The 17,076-nt window shown below is 42.7% G+C and overlaps 1 protein-coding gene across 1 annotated transcript in view; it reads left to right on the top strand.

The window, feature by feature from the left end:
• Nucleotides 1-12,120, top strand: part of RIN1 (Ras and Rab interactor 1) — a 29,080-nt gene extending 16,960 nt beyond the window's left edge. The window contains exons 5-11 of the mRNA XM_069965226.1: nt 2,711-2,783; nt 3,943-4,034; nt 4,121-5,128; nt 5,953-6,258; nt 7,658-7,789; nt 9,404-9,540; nt 10,150-12,120. Of these exons, the coding sequence (XP_069821327.1) occupies nt 2,711-2,783; nt 3,943-4,034; nt 4,121-5,128; nt 5,953-6,258; nt 7,658-7,789; nt 9,404-9,540; nt 10,150-10,464 (2,063 nt within the window). The 3' untranslated portion in view covers nt 10,465-12,120. The remainder of the gene's footprint in view (nt 1-2,710; nt 2,784-3,942; nt 4,035-4,120; nt 5,129-5,952; nt 6,259-7,657; nt 7,790-9,403; nt 9,541-10,149) is intronic.
• The last annotated feature ends 4,956 nt before the right edge of the window (nt 12,121-17,076 follow it).

Here is a 17,076-nt window from a genome sequence, read left to right on the forward strand (position 1 = left end):
TTTCGATGCATTTCACGCCAATTGAGGTTATATAGCGCCACTTTAACTTTTTTTTTTAACTATGTGGAAACCCAGCCTTAGAAACAATAGGGGAGCTTATGGGGGTTGCCCATAGCAACCAATCACAGCTTAGCTTTCATTTTACTAGAGCAATGTGAGAAATGTAAGCTGAGCTGTGATTGGTTACTGTAGGACAACACCAGTTTCCCTCCAGTCTTTTCCAACCTTCTCACTTATACCTGGGAGATTTATGTTAACCCTTTCCCAACCCCCAGAATGATAAATTTTTTATTTAAGTTTTCATGAGGGCTTATTTTTATTTTTTTGTGTTTTTTTTTAAGGGACACCCTTGATTTAAACATATAATGTATTACAAAGCCAGGAAAAAATTATTTTGGGGGTGAAATTGTTACCCCTATAATTTTTTTTATTATTCTGCCTTTCGATACGTGATTTTTGCGCCATGATCTATACACAAAATTTTGTCAAACAGACAAAAACCTCTCGGCATCAATGATCCCCACAGTCTCTGTGAGTCCCTTTTAGTTCATGGTATGACTTCTTTCTCACGGTGCATAAGTTTTGACCAGCCACAAAGAAATGCTATTGTTTACATATACTTTGGCAAGCCACAAGGGGGTGCTAGAGGCCATTTATAATTGTAGTCCTTTCTTTTGCATAACACTAGTAACACCATGATATCAGCAACATCAGAATGCAGAGGATTTATTATAGATTCAGATCAACCAATGTTCTTATGCTGTATTTTCACAGTCATAAAATCCAATTGATTCTAGTGTTTCTGACACATTAAAATTATAATAATAACGCTCTGCCCATTCATTTTAGGAATCGGTGGGGGTCTTATCAAAACTTCTGCCATGTCACTATGATACATCATGGTTTTTTTTTTTTTAGAGACAGGTACGCCTTAAGGCTATGTTCACACTACGTAAAACTACGGCCGTTGTTGCCAATGGCAACAACGGCCGTAGTTTTTGCGGGGTGGAACAATGCTTTACTTTCAATGGGATCCCGGCTGGAGCGAATACACATCGTATACGCTCCAGCTGGGATCCCATACTGGGCCGCAAATAACTGACATGTCAGTTCTCTGCGGCCTGAAGTCAGTAACTTCCGGCCGAAGAAAGCCCTGTCAGTTCACACAGTGAAGCGATCGGCTCCGGACGCTTGCTTCACTGTGTGCTATGGGAAGCTCTAATGTGGGTGCGCGCTGATGTGCCCGCATCAGAGCTCTGCGGCCGGACAGATCATCCGGCCGGTACTTAAGTACCGTCCACGATGATCCGGGCACAGACCGGCCGTTCTGTGACCTGGCCGGGGTCACGGAGCGGTGGGTCTGATACGTTGTGTGGACATTGCCTAAAGTTATATGGTTGTCATAGACAAGGTTCCTTAGCTCTGGCACCCCTATATTAGCCAGAATAGGGGACAGCTATTGCTAAGAGTAGCCTCCTTTCTGATATATAGCCACTGGTGTACAGGGAATGTATGGCATGATTATATAAAGTTATAAAAAGTTATTTAAAGTTAAAATTCAATAGGTAAATTAAGCTTAGGGCTGTTATATGCTGCCCTGTCATTGAGTACACGCTGTGCCTGTAGCAGTACTAACCCTTATCTATGAAAGGAACTATAGCCGATATACTCATCTACCGCTGTACATCTACCGCTAATGTATGTTAAAGTTCACGTTACTCCTGAACCCTGGCCTTGTCTGATCTGAATAAGCAGATATTCATTGATGCACTTAAGGCTGGGTTCACACTACGTTTTTTTCATCCATTTTTCTATCTGTTTTTGCAAGAACAGATGCATTTGTGTGCATCTGTTTTTCCATTGATTTCCATTATAAAAAACAAAACAAAAAAAAACCCACACAGATCAAGACACATCCGTTTTTTTGAGGTACACAAAAACGTAGCTGACCTTTTTTCATTGTTTTTTTTGCAAAAAATGGATGAATAAAAAGGTAGTGTGAACCCAGCCGATATCGGCTCACCTGCCGTACGTAATAACGGTGCGAGCGGGGAGTGGGGAACAAGTTGCTGACAGCACTCGTTTGCTCCTCATAGTTGCCCCATGGAATAGGGGCTTTAGGGCCCTATTCCACCGGACGATTATCGTTCAGATTATCGTTAAATCGTTCAAATCTAAACGATAATCGTTCGGTTGAAAAGCAGTTAACGATTAACGACCGAACGAGAAATCGTTGATCGCTTTATAAGACCTGGACCTATTTTTATCGTTGCTCGTTCGCAAATCGTTCGCATTGAATAAGACGTCGCTCGGTCGTTCGCAGTAGATACGAACGCAATAGCGAAGAAAAAACTATCGCAAATACGATCATAAGTAACGCTTATCGTTCCATGGAAATGAGTGAACGTTTTCAGGTCTTTCGCAATAGCGGTCGTTTGAGATCGTTAATCGTTAACGATTATGCGAACGATAATCGTTCGCTGGAATAGGGCCCTTAAACTCTGCTCACTCTTTGGGGACTGCCCCAATGATTTGTAATTCAAACAGCATGAAAGTATTGAAAGGTTCCCTTTAAGTTGATTCACCACTATGGGAAGTTTTATAGGTTAAAGGTCCTATTACACGGAAAGATTATCTTGTTTATCATGTTTTTTTTCCCCCGAGATTTCACAATTCTTTTTATGATTTATGACTTTTTGTCTCCATACAGGTCTTACTCTGGAAAACTCTTCACTTACCTTTGCCGACCTTATAAAGCTGGTGTCACATTACAGTACTGAAAGGTGATTCTCTCTCTTCCCTGCTTCCCGCCTCTTCATCATCTGACTTCAATGTGGAAAAATGATGGCAATGATAATCAAAGGCAGATAAGAAAAGAGATAAGCGAATTGTCCGTCTAAAGGAAAAGTCCACATATTGGGATGTATAGAACACACCCAATAATATATATATATATATATATATATATATATATATATATATATATATATAAAAATTTTAACTTTATTTTTATTTTTCTTAATACGATTAAAAAGTATTTTTTTTCAACTTTACAATAATAAATTTCCAATACAATTTTTATTACACAAAAAAACAAACCCCTAAATATAAATGTTTAGAGGGGGGACCCTCTAAACATTTATATATTTTTTCATAATTCTTGCAGCAATTTACCATTTATTTTTTTTTAAACTTGGAGGAACAGAAGAAATCCAATAACACACCCAATTATATGGCTGCATTGAAATGTGCCAGTGTGAAAAAAATACTGGACCTTCTCCGTACAGACAGTATATGATATTAAGAAAGCATTAAAGAGGAACTCTGGCAAAAAAAAATTCTTTCAAATCAACTGGTCTCAGAACGTTATATAGATTTGTAATTTACTTCTATTTAAAAATCTCAAGTCTTCCAGTACCTATCAGCTGCTGTTTGTCCTGCAGGAAGTGGTGTATTCTCTCCAGTCTGACACAGTGCTCTCTGCTGCCATCTCTGTCCGTGACAGGAATTTCCAGAACAATAGCCAATCTCTATAGAAAACCTCTCCTGCTCTGGACAGTTACTGACACGGACACAGGTGGCAGCAGAGAACACTGTGTCAGACTGGAAAAAATATCCTACTTCCTGCAGGGCATACAGCAGCTGAGAAGTACTGGAAGACTTGAGGTTTTTTTATATATATAGAAGTAAATTGCAAATCTGTATAACTTTCTGGTACCAGTTGATTTGATTTTTTTTTTCATCAGTTTCCCTTTAAATTGGAGCAGCTATTATCTCTTGACCGAACGGTGCAGATCACAAATCCCTGTCTTTAACTCTATCCCCCTTCACATTGTTATGGTTATAAACAGCAAAAAGTTAACTCTTGATGCACACCATAACACACTTTGGTACCCACCATTGATAATTTCTTTATACCTTTCCTATTGTCTTTTGTATCAGGGATGTTCTACCTTATGTGCTGAGACTTCCCGCAGCGATTGAAAAAGTCACTTCACGAAAAGAGTTGGAGGCCATTTCCCATTTAGGACATGGTAAATAATTATAGCGGGAAAAGGAGAAATTATGTTAAACATATAATTAATATATAATAATATATCTATTTTTTTGTGTGTCTTAGAGTTCTGGAACTCTTCCCTCAATGCTCGGAATGCTTCTTCAGTCCCGACTGTAACTCCTCCAGTTACACTGTGTCTGACTCCTCTACCTCCCGACCTACCAGACACAATCAGCCCGGCTCTTATCCCATCACTGAAAACTCGGAGCCCAAAAGAAGTTTCATTTGAAGGAAAAGAGGGTGCGCTCTTCTTTTTAAACCCGCTCTTCAAATCCAAGGACTCTGGAGCACTAAAGCGGTCTCACTTTAAGAAAAGTGTAAAGGTCAGGGTGTCCACAGAAAATTCTGGTTCCCTTTCTCCCCCTCTAAATCCACCTCCTCCGGTACCATGTGAGGAATCTGTAAAAGAAGAAGAGGCACCGGGTGAAGGAGCAGAGGTCAACAAGGATGGACAAGTCCAGGATACGTCAGAAGACCAAGACTATCGGAAACCTCGCTCATCGCTCAGACACCGTCTACGAAAAAGCCTGAGCAAAGGCGGACGTGACCTTGGCCTTAAATTGTCACCAATGCGTTCCAAAGACCTGGGGGACTACAACGTCCCTACTTCGGCCACGAGGACCCAAGAAGTCAAAGACGATAAAGAAAATCATATCAATGGTGGGAATTCTATAGACGAGCAGGATAGTGCGTCCCTTAGCAGCGCAGAAGACGCGACATCGGAAGACGGAGGAAAGTTTTCTCCTCAACTTACGAGGCGGAAAAAAAAGAAAAGCGGGCGCTCGTCATTTCGGGCGGTCAGCGGAGCCTTCCTGTCCCTTCTATCGCCGGAACGCAAGATGATCATTCTCATCGAAGAAATGGGCAAAGATGTGACGACTGAATTTGGAGAGGAGCTGCAAGCTTTTCTTCAGAATATGGATATCGATACGAGTAAAGATCGAAAAGACGCGGACGGAAGAAACTACCAGAACGTATTAAAGGAAGTCAGGGCTTTTATGGATAAGATGAAGACTGTGCTGAGGGAAAGCGCGGAGATGCACCTTGAAACGCTCACATCTGATGAACAAGGTGAGCCCTGACGCTGTGAACAAGTTAAAGGGGTTCTCCAGGCAAAACCTATTGTTGGCCTATCCTCATACATGGTCATCAGTATAAGATCATTAAGGGTCTGACATTTCCAGAGCTGTGTGAGTGTAGTGATCAGTTACTTGGCCACTACTATTCAAATGAATGGAAGCTAAGCTGCAGTAACCCAGAATGGCCACTACACAATGTACAGTGCTGTCTGCTTCCTGCTCTGTTTCACGTTTTATGGTTGTGCCTCAGCTCTGGCAGTCAGCTGATGTCAGACCATTACCGACTTGATGACCTTTCTTTAGGATAGGCCAACAATAGCAAAACTCTGTCACCACTCCTGACCTGTATTCTATTTCCCATGAAATACCAATTCTGGAACTTATTTTCTCGTAACTTTGCACTTTCTATGGAATCAGTCAGCGGTAGCAAGAAGAAAAGAAAGCTCTGAGCTCAGTTCTTCTCCCTCTTCATTCTAGCAGTTGGTGGGGGTCTCAACACCCCGAACCTCATCAATCAAAACTTTTGACGTGTTTCTATGACAAGTCAAAAGTTTTTCTAAAATGACTTTAAAAGAATTGTCCATAATAAAGTAAACTTTTTGCATTAGACATAAGTATTACTAGACACTTCACACGTTTGCAAAAAACGGATGGAAAAGCAGATGCATTTGTGTCCGTCTGTTTCGATTTTTCATTGTTTTTTCATTGTTCGATTTTCCATAGTTTTTTCATTGACTTCCATTATAAAAAAAAAAACGGATCAAAACGTGAACAAATGATGGTATAACATGGTCTCAATCTTCTGACTTCCTTCAGAACGTGTCTTAGAAAAGTCCCTGCACCGTCTTACCTTGAAGCCTCTGAGGCCTTATCTAGTGTCCCAAGTGCAGAGAGGAATGGAGGAAAGTGGGGAGCTGGAGAGGCTTGGGAAGAATATGCAAGCAGTAAAATGGGGAGGCCCCTCTCTTCTCGGTGTGAAGCTGAAGGCTCCCGTTCCTCAAGATCTGGAGAAAATTCGGCAGAAATTACTTCGAATGCAAGAGAAATATTCTCCTTCTGACAAAGTTCGTATGTTGCTGCAGGCGTGCCGAGGTGTCTATAGGAGCATGGGCACACAGCAAGGTGAGACACACCGATGTGCTATAGCAGGGGCACAGGTAACATAATGCCTCAAGAATCGGATGAAACTTGATGTAATGATGATGATTTTCTGACCTGCATCCTCAGTCTCATTTTCGTGAAATCTGCAGTTTAATTAATATGTGAATTAGGCAGTTTGGTGCACTGGGGGCGGGGCAATCTTCCCCACTGACTCCACCCCCTCCCCAGAAAGGCAGCGCTCTGCAGTGATGTCACTCCGGTACTCAGTATTTCAGAGCGCACCATAGATATATATGATAAGGGGCGGGCAGGGTAGATCAGTTCACTGAGGTCCCTCAGCTCACCAAACCAACTAATTTGAATATTTATGAAGAAAATTACCTTGAAGTGAATGTACCACTAGTTACATTGCGTTGTGTTTTATACACAAACAGACTGGTGCTGGTCCTTTTTTTGAACCGACGCCTAGTTCCTGCGCACAGCGCCGGTCTATTCCTGAGCACCGGCCCCGCATGAAGAACTGGGGGCCGGTGACGATCACCCCTCTGTGACTTGTCTCCATTGATTCTAATGGAGTCGTGCCACACTGGGGGCCGGTGGGGCCGTCCACGGTGCTTCCTGTCGGGCGGTGCTCAGGAATAGACAAGCGATGTACCTAGTGGTACATTCACTTTAAAAGAGAAACAAGGAAGAGGCGTGCAGGAAAATAATAAACTATGTAAACTCACCCATCCTCTTGCCTCCATTGCGCCACTCACAGGGTCTGACTGACGGCCGCCAGATGTCACTTTCGGAAACTGGGTATGTCACCTGGTATGTAACTGCTCTTCCAGCTGCAACGTCACAGCCTGGCTGAATGCTTTCCCGCTGATCCAGTCAGTGAATGAAGTGGTATCCCATCCCAGTCACTGATTGGCTTAGCGGGCAATAACGGGTACATAACCTTGCAGCTGGAAAAGCTGCAGAGACCAGCGGCACTACGCGGCACGAGGATAGGTAAGTTTACTTTGTTTATTATTTTCCCACAACCCCCTGGCTCACTGATTTTTGGAATTTGGTGGGACTTCTCCTATAATCCTCAGTGACCCATGGGCTGTGCTGTGAGAAGATAAAAACAGGTCAGAGTCTTCCAACCTGCTTTTAGTTTCCCTTTAAAATCTCTCTCTCATGATGCTCTCCTGTCCGATTTAATATTCGACATGGAGAGTTGCAACAGGCCACTGACCACTATACAATGCTCATTGAGTATCACACAAATAAATAGTATCAAATAAATAGGGGCCATGCATGATACTCACCAGGTGCCATATGTGAGATTGTACAAGAGAGTAACATTGGAAGAACACTTTAATACCATGATGAATAGATGGAAAATTCTTCAGTTAAGGCCTTGATGTAATTCTTCTTTTTCCTTTTGTAGATGATGCGTGTGGGGCGGATGAGTTCCTCCCGGCTTTGTGCTATGTCTTGGCTCTGTGTGATCTGCCCCACCTTCTAATTGACATCTACTACACCGCAGAGCTGCTGCCCCAGGAGGCTCTCATTGGAGAAGGTAAGAATTTCCCTTACCTAGCAGCGACCGCTGGACGTAATGTACCGATCCCAGAGATTTCTACAAACCGCAACAATAAGTATCCAAAAACAGGATGTTAAATTACTTTATTACCGTAATAACAACGTTGTGAACAATAAAAACAATAAAAAGTTAAATACAGGAGGCGCAATCATAAAAATAGTCTGATAAGGCACTGCGAGTCATATTGATGCAGTTACACAGCTCAGATTACAGTGTGCAACAACTGTAACGGTTGGCTTTGCTGTCCGAGCAGCCTTCCTAGTAGACCATGACCGTCTGGATCTGGCCATGAGGTTTCGAGGGGGTTGAAAGTCGAGGTGCAGAATTGCCCTGGGAGAGGTGACCCCAGGGTGCCTGAACTCACTGGGTGTGGGACCCCAACTGAGGAATGGCACTGTGCACGCATTTCACATTCACACCCATTTGAGCACTCACCTCTAAATCACGAGGAGTTTTTATAGACCCGGCCAGATGTCCGGGCTGTTTTACACGGCGCACGTCTGACTTATTTATTCTTTTTGTCACTGTGTTGACTTTTCCACGTTTATTTGTCCACTAGGATTTTTCGGGTTGCGGTCGCCTTTTGGGGACCCCACGGAGTGTGGCCATCTGTACGCCTTGCCTCCCTGCAGCCCTGGTTCTCCTTCGGGAGTGACCACCTTTTGATTGAAATGGCGAACGGTGAGGGCCTGGGTTACGCTCAGGTACAAGCTGTAGTTGTTTTACCGGTCTGATCTTGGCCTCATCTGAGAGCGGACATTTGTCCTGGACCTTTGCAGGTGCCTTTTGGCCCGGAAGGGAATAAGGTGTGTTGGGGGCCCATCTCTTTTCAGAGTGCTTGCGATAGACCGCATTCTAGTACACTTTTTTTAGTAGCACGCTCCTCGACTCTCAATAAAAAACAAAAACAAAAAAAAACAGCTAATAGAGAGAATTAACACACAGACCCATATTTTTATTATATATATCTATATATATTTATATATATATATCTGATTGTAGACCCAAGACATAGGTTGCACCATACAGAGCAGAGTATGCCAGCCTCGAGACGTGTTTCGCACAACAGCTTCTTCTGGGGATGTCCTGGATTACAACCTGCCCACATGCGATCTGTTGACAATCAGTGAAAACACATATATCCTAAAGCAGGGCTCCTGTACCTCTACAGCAGGACATGGAGATAAATAATCAGTAGGGATGAGCAGAACTCATCTTCAAAACCCAAGTGCGCAATATTTAAATAGTGTTGGCTGCAAAAGTTGGATGCAGCCCTAAGGCTGCCTGGAAAACAAGCATAGGCTGTATCCATGTTTTCCATGACTCTCTATGGCTGCATCCAACTTTTTCAGCCACTGGTGGAACGCTCGGGTTCGGAGGAGCCCAAGCATGCTCGAGTTGCGCTCATCTCTAATAAACAGCTATTATTACACTCTTGGAAGATTCCTGTCAACATTTACAAGGTCAGAATCTAATTTGCCGGATCGTCCTACTAAAATTACTACTGTTGGCAAGTGTGTTGTACTGACCTGGACCAACTTTTGACTTTACAATGCAAATTGCTTGAAAACTTCTTTATTTCTTTAATAGGGGGATACTACCTTACCAGTATTTCTGCAGCTCTTTCTGTGTTGTCCTCGCTGGACGCTCACCCCCAAGATGCCGGACTGTCTCTAAGTGAGTGGCATCGTAGGAGGCAGGGTCTTCCATCTCTCAATGACCTACAGGTAATTTACTGATATGAATATATATTTTTCCCATTATTGCTCATACAATTTCTTCTCCCTCACACTCATTTCCGCTCACTTCCGAGACATTGAGGGGGGGGGGGGTTGAGCAATGTCCAATAATTCCACAATGTAGTCTTCGTTTTGCCCACATGCAATGACTGGGATATGCGCTCTTTCCCCCTATGTTTCGGAAGGCTCACTTTTAAGACATGGAATGGCTGGAAGTGAGCGCCGGGTAGCAGAATATTTAAGCCTTCTCCTGTCCCCTGGTCAACCCTTTTAAAGAAGTCCGGCCATTTTGAAAATCCTGCATCGGGCAATTTGATAATAAGTATGAACTTACCTCCCACTGTGCCCGCAGTGAGCAGTGGGACTGGCCCCGGGACCCCGCCAATAGGCATTTTCCCCCCCCGAGTTGAACAATGGGCAAGCAATATGACCTACCCTAAAAATAAGCCCTAGTCCTTTTTTTAAGAGAAAAAAAATAATAGAAGACCCTGTTTTATTTTTGAGGAAACACAGTAGTATAACATGTGACTCAACACTAGGCACATGTGAAATAATATAAGCATATTTATATTAACAAATTAATTCTTATAATTCCAGAACTTTCTACGAGTTGCTCATCAAGATCCAATAAATGGCTGCACTACAAAGACTATCCTGCTGAAGCCATCGCAGACTGTTGCGGACCTCACCCACCTCTGTGCCCTCAAGTTTAAGCCTTCTAACCCCGAAGAGTTCTGCATTTTCCTGCACTGTGGTGGTGAGCAGGAAGCGCTGCCATCCGATGCACTGCCGCAAGAGATCAAAGCAAAGCTCAAGGAGTCGGGTTCCAGTTTCTTCTTCTGTTATCAGCGGCTTGAGGAGGGGGACAGTACAAAGAACTCTCTAGAAGAAGATCCGTTGGGTGATCCTTGATCAGCTATTGGATTTCTCTAACAACCTATCCAATCCATTATAGGAGTCGGTGGCCATTTCCCATGTGCCTCCAGGTTACAATGTTATATGGAAGCTCGTTTCTTAGTTCCTTAGAAACAATGGAATCCTTCCATTGATGGTGGTATCCAACTATAATATAGTCTTCATATGGATTTCACTATCAATAGGATATATTCAAATAAGAAAGGCCACCATAACCAACATCTATACAAAGTAGCCCTGGGCTCATTGACTGTTATGCATTTCAATATGGAATACTCATTTAAATCTGGCATAGGTGAAACACCAGGATGCTATCTGACATGGTCAGCACTTTGGACTTCTTAAATGCTATGCAGTTTTGCACATTTGACTTGAAATATGGAGTGGTCATAGATATGTTTGGTATCATTCATTGTAAATATGTTTCATAGGTGTAATTAATTTCAACCAATTTACAATTTCTAAGCGCTACTGAATAAAAAAAGGAAAGACAACAAACGGGACCAATAGTTACACGTGTAATTGAAATTCAGGCCAAATCTATAGAAACTTCATTTAGTGCAAGTTGTATACCAGGATCAACAGTCTAACTGGTTGTCGTGTCCTGTTAGAACCTATAAATGTTGTAGAATAGGGTCTTTGGTCAAGCCAAAGGGGGAAACCACTGCAAATAGTAGATCCCAACGGTAATTGGATCACATATTTTGGTTATTCATAGATGTATAATATTTCATTTTCCCTTTGAAGAAAGTCTTTGGAAAAGGCTTTGATGCTGAGCAGAATGATGTCCTCGATTCATAAATTGGTAGCTCTGTTCCAGAGATATTGTATAACATTGGTACACTGAAGGCTGTCCAAGTGCCACCAGTGCAGTGCTTTATCCATCCGCCATGACACCCAGGGCATCTTCTACGCAGTAGGACGCTGCTGTACTTTCAAGGTTTTGTAACTAAGAAATTCCAGAGGCTGGGAGTAACATCACAGGGGCATGACGACCGATGAAGTGGCATCACTGGAAGCCTTGGAAAGCAGTGCACCAAGCGAGCTCATTTGCATATAATGATTTTATGAAATATCTCCAGAACAGCGTTACCGATTTAAAAACCAAGGGCATTTTTCCGCTCATTGTTCCCACATTTAAAGTTTTGTTGTATCTCTTTGTGTACATAATTAGAGCCTAATTGATTGTTTGAACTCTACAATATTGTCTAAATTGACTCTCATGTGATCAGCATTACCTGACTTTATCATACGATCAGCATTACCAGGCTTCATCAAGCCATCAGCAGTACCAGGCTTCATCATGTGATCAGAATTATCAGGCTACATCAGATTGTTTATGCAAGAAAAACACCTGCAATGAAGCCTGGTTATGCTGATCACATGGTAAAGCCTGGTAATGCTGATCATAGGGCAAAGCCCAGACCGTCAATTTGTATAAAATTGCAGAACCCACAAAATCAATTAAGATTTAATTATATAAACAAAGAAACACAACAAAACTGTGAATGTGTGAACACAGTCTAATGCACACAGCGTTAATACCCCCATGTGTGGGTCATAGAACTGGAAATTTGTCTGATGACAGGCCTTTCAATTCTGCCTCCCCAAAATCTAACTGGAATTGTTACATGCAGTATTTCGAGGCCTTTTTCACTGTTCTGTGCACATTTCTAAATGCTGCTTCTAAAAAAAAAAAAAAGTGATCCCACACTAAAACTGGGTATGCAACACATTGCTTTGCTGCATTTTAGCTTGTGCATTATTTTAGTGGTATATACAGTAAATGCTAACATCACTACAGTTTCCAAGAATAGAATACAGTTAGTGATATACAGCCTAGTACACCTATGTATAAATAAGTTAATATATTTAATATAGTTTTGTTCTTTGTAAATCTCTTTGTTATAAGAAATAAATGGACAAATAAAATAACCATATGTTACAAGAGTGTGGACAACAATCATTTTATAAATTCCGGTAGAAGTAGCATAGCCGCACCAACCCTCACTGTTCCTTACCTGATGCAAACAGCTTAGTGCACATTGTAGAAATGGCTCTGTTATCCACTGCTACTACCTATATACAGCTGAGTACGGGAGTAGCAGGTTGTTCCCGGTGCTCTCTCTATCTCTGAAGAGCCTTACCTGATGCGAACAGCTGAGTGCACATTGCAGGAACGGCTCTGTTATCCACTGCTATTGTGGTGTCCCACCACGGGTGTTTCTAGTTTATACACCCCTCACAAAAGCTTGTACAACAAGTTAATGTGGTAGTACCTAAGTTTTCCCACTAGATGTAGCTATTGTTTGTATATGCACTTGTATGTTAAACAGCTGTAGTGAACAAGGGGTTATTGTTTGTTTATCTGCGCACCAATGAGAGCTCTTTTCTTTTCCTCACCTATCCCTATTCTCCTTCTTCTCTCTGCACTGTCTTCTGCACCACTCACAGGAGGTATTACACACCCTGTAGGAAGTTGTCACATGGAGAGATGAAGTTCTCAACCATACTTAGTGAGTCTTCTCCAGGTCTTGGTGGAGAAAGGACGCAAGACAAGACGGTCCCTGCTGTCCCTGCTCTGCCAGGTCCCCCACCAGTCCAGAGTAGTCTAGTAGGGAGTGAAGTAGTGGATGGATACACATAGGAGAGAGAGAGAGAGAGACTGACTTTCTTCTTAGACGCTATCTTTGTTCCAACTATGCAGTGCTAGAGGACAAGTCAGAGATCACCCCAACCCACGCCGTGAACATCTCTAACAGTGCAGGACAGTATCCTGAAACAAGAGGAACTGATCCAGATAGAGCAAAGTTGCTACAAGCCTACGTACTTCATTTAGCAGTGCAGGTGTAACTAGGTAATTTGGCCACCCTGTTCAACTAAGGTAACAAGGTCTGGGGCTTGTGTCACCCTAGGAGGACGGGTCACCTAACACTGTAGGGCAACAGGGGGTACAGCAACAACAAAGGTCGAAACATGGGCACAAGTATTCTTCAGTATTCTATTTCTTCTAAAGTTCCGGCAGAGCACACTTCTGCCCTGGGCTGGGACTCTCAGCACAAACTCCTCTTTACCTCTCTGAACTTGCAGCACAAACTCCTCTCTACTACTCTAAGCTCACTTTACTTCTCAGCACACAACCACCTCAGTACAGCTCATCTGCTACAACAGTTCTTAACGCAGATTGCGTCTAGTCAAGTCAGAAGTCTATTATCAGCTGCTGTATTAAATATTTCTACAGTAAAGAAAATTTTATTTATGGTAACAGGACTCAGTAATTATTGTCCCAGCACCTACACAGTCATTACACCATCCTTACATCATCTCCCCTATCTGTGGGTGGCGTTACCGATAGTCCGTGTGGTAACCACCGGACCACCGTGATAAGAACCCAAGGGACCCCCTCACAGCCCGGCAGGCCACCGACCACAGGCGAGAAAAAAAACAGCTTGTCCAAATAAGCTGCAGTCAGGGCCGGACTGGAACTAAAAAGCAGCCTTGGCCCTGTAGGCAACAACCCTGTAGGTAATTTTAATCCGCCTCCCCTGTAGGTAATCCACGCCCTGTATGGAAACCATTTGTAGGTAATCCCCTCCCTGTAGGATATCCCTCCCCCACCTTTAGGTAATCCCCCTTTTAGTATAACTCCTCCCCTTCATGTACACATGTAGGTAATGGCACCCTACCCCTAATCCAACTTAATCCTGGTGATGTGCAAGGAAATACCGCATCACCAGGGGACAGCCAAGACCAGCCCACAAAGGGGACTGACCCATCTGGCATGTGCGTGTGATTACATCACTAGTGATTTTTTTGGAACCTATTACCAGTATCGATAAAGGCCAGGTCCACCGTCATTTCTTGCTGGGGACCAGTAAAGTAAGTACAGGAAAGTTAGACGGTAGGAAATATTAAGGATTACATAACATTATGGATACATTAGGTAACACCTACTGGGCAAACCAGATTACAGTTCATTAGAGTTACAAGTTCCAGGACGTTATCATGAACTTTGCTCAATAACATGACGAGGTGGTGATAGTGTTCACCTACAGGGGTAGAGGTCCGAAGATACGTGTAAATAGTGACAGGGGACAGAACTAGAGAACTAGTGCATAGTCCACATGTATTCAGTGTATCTCACCCTACATGTAACAATGAAGACCAGCGAGTCTATAGGTGTGCACCAGTAAAGGCGGTGCGAGGTCTCCTATAGCCAGGTCACGGTGATCTGGCACTTTCTGATGTAACCGCACTGCCTAGTTGCAGCTTTGAAAGTTAACAAAAGGCAAACATGGTGGGAGGGAGGGGGAGGACTGTGATTTTCCACTAGACTCCTCTGTCTGTACTTGTCTCCTCAGCATTGTAGGCGGCAGGTAGCAACATGAATGATAATGCAGCTGTAGAACTACATGTATCAGAACGCCTCTGACTGAGAAAGTTGCTGAGTAATCTGTGCCTGCATCCTGGACCATAGACTATGCAGCAGTTCTCTAACACATGATTATATGGACTTCAAGGACTCCATGCATGGGAATGATTCCAGCTCCAGAACCGACAACCTGGAGGGGGTTAAAGGGGTAGAAGTTAAATAGATTTGTATTACAATTTTATTAAAGAAATGTTTTTTTTTTTTTGTTATTTTTTACATTCATACATTGATTGCCAGCAGTACGGGGTAACAGCCCCTCTGCTGCCACCAGTGACTGCAGGGCTGCCCAAACCCTAGTCCCCAGACTTTTATATAATACATGTTAGTATTAGAATAGACATTACACTGGGGAAGCTGTCTGTTTCACTAGTGCTGTAGCCTCCCCTGATGTCTATATAATACATGTTAGTATTAGAATAGACATGACACCTCGGGAAGCTGTCTGTGTCAATAGTGCTGTAGCCTCCCCTGACATCTATATAATACATATATACATTAGAATGGACATTACACTGGGGGAAGCTGTCTATGTCAGCAGTGCTGTAGCCTCCCCTGATGTTTATACAATACATGGCTATGTTCATACATCGTAAGAGACCGGCCGTTCCGTGACCCGGCTGGGTCACGAAACGGCTGGTCTCTGAAAAGATCATCCCGACCGGTACTGCAGCATCGGCCGGATGATCTTTTGGGCCACAGAGTTCTGATGCGGGCGCATCCGTGCGCGCCTGCATCAGAACTTCCCACAGCACACAATAGAGTGTATGGCCGGGGCAGCTCGTTCTATTGTGTGAACTGAAAGTGTTTTCTGCGGCTGCTATTCAACTGAATAGCGGCCGCAGAAAACTGACATGTCAGTTGTCTACAGCGCCGTGAGGGATCCCAGCCGGAATGTATACCGTGTGTATACACTCCGGCCGGGATCCCATAGAGCACAAGGCAACATATCTTTTCTTGAAAAGTCCGGCTGTTGTTGCCGTTTGCAACAACAGCCTTAGTTTTACAAAAAGATGCGTTGTGTGAACATAGCCTATGTTAGCATTAGAATATATATTACACCTGGGGGAAGCTGTCTGTGTCACTAGTACACAGTGTAGCAGAGCCAGCAGGGATAACTGTAAACCACTAGTCGCTCTGCTACAAGCTGCAGCACTACTGACACAGACAGCTTCCCCAAGTGTAATGTCTATTATAATGCTAATATCCATTAGAATACACATTAGAGGAGGTTGTGTGTCTGGGCTGCTATGGTTAGAACGATCAGGCCCCTGCACTGAAGCAGGGGTCTAAACCTGTGAATGATCTCTCAGAAAATACAGAATACAGAAAAAAAACGTCACATGTACCCTAAAGGTAAACCACTAAAAATGTCAGCTTATGCTGCAAAGAGAAAAAAAAAAAAAAACCACAGCTGCTATTTGTACCACCTCATAAAATTTTTTATAAGAAATAATCAGAGTGTCACATGTCTTCCAGAATGGTACCGATGGGAACGTCAACTTGTCTTACACAAATATTTTGGCACCGCAAGGCCTGTGACATGGTATAATGTCTAAAATAAATTAATAAATAAAAAAAAGGCCCCACAAATCCCCAGGTCTCTGTCATGTCTGCGGCCTGTGGTTAAGTCAGGTGATTTGCAGAAACATTGGAGTAAGGGGAATCAATAGTGAGTGGTATTTCTCAATTAGTATTTTCTGTGTAAGAGAAAAAAATGGATTAAATAAAATATCTGCCCCAAAAAATAAAATATTACATTTCCCCTCCAACTTGCTTAAATTTCTGCGAAACACCTAAAGGGTTAATACACTTATGAAATATTACTTTGAATACTTTGAGGGGTGCAGTTTTTACAGTGGAGGGATTTATGGCGATAACTAACATACAGGCCCCACAAATCCACTTCAGAACTGAACTGGTCCCTAATAAAATCAGAATTTGAAATTTTCCTGAAAATTTGAAAAATTGTTGCAAAATTTCAAAGCCCTTTAAAATCCTTACAAGTAAAAGGACGTTCACCAAATGACGTCACCATAAAGCAGACATGTTGTAGATGTTGCAGTAATAATTAGTTCATGTGGCATGACTATTTTTCTTAGGGAAAGAGAATTTTGACTATAAAGAAACATAAATTTTTCAGATTTTTGCGCAAATTTGTTGTTTACAAAAAACTACTG

The sequence above is a fragment of the Dendropsophus ebraccatus genome, chromosome 4, assembly GCF_027789765.1.
Source record: "Dendropsophus ebraccatus isolate aDenEbr1 chromosome 4, aDenEbr1.pat, whole genome shotgun sequence".
Taxonomy (NCBI): Eukaryota; Metazoa; Chordata; class Amphibia; order Anura; family Hylidae; genus Dendropsophus; species Dendropsophus ebraccatus.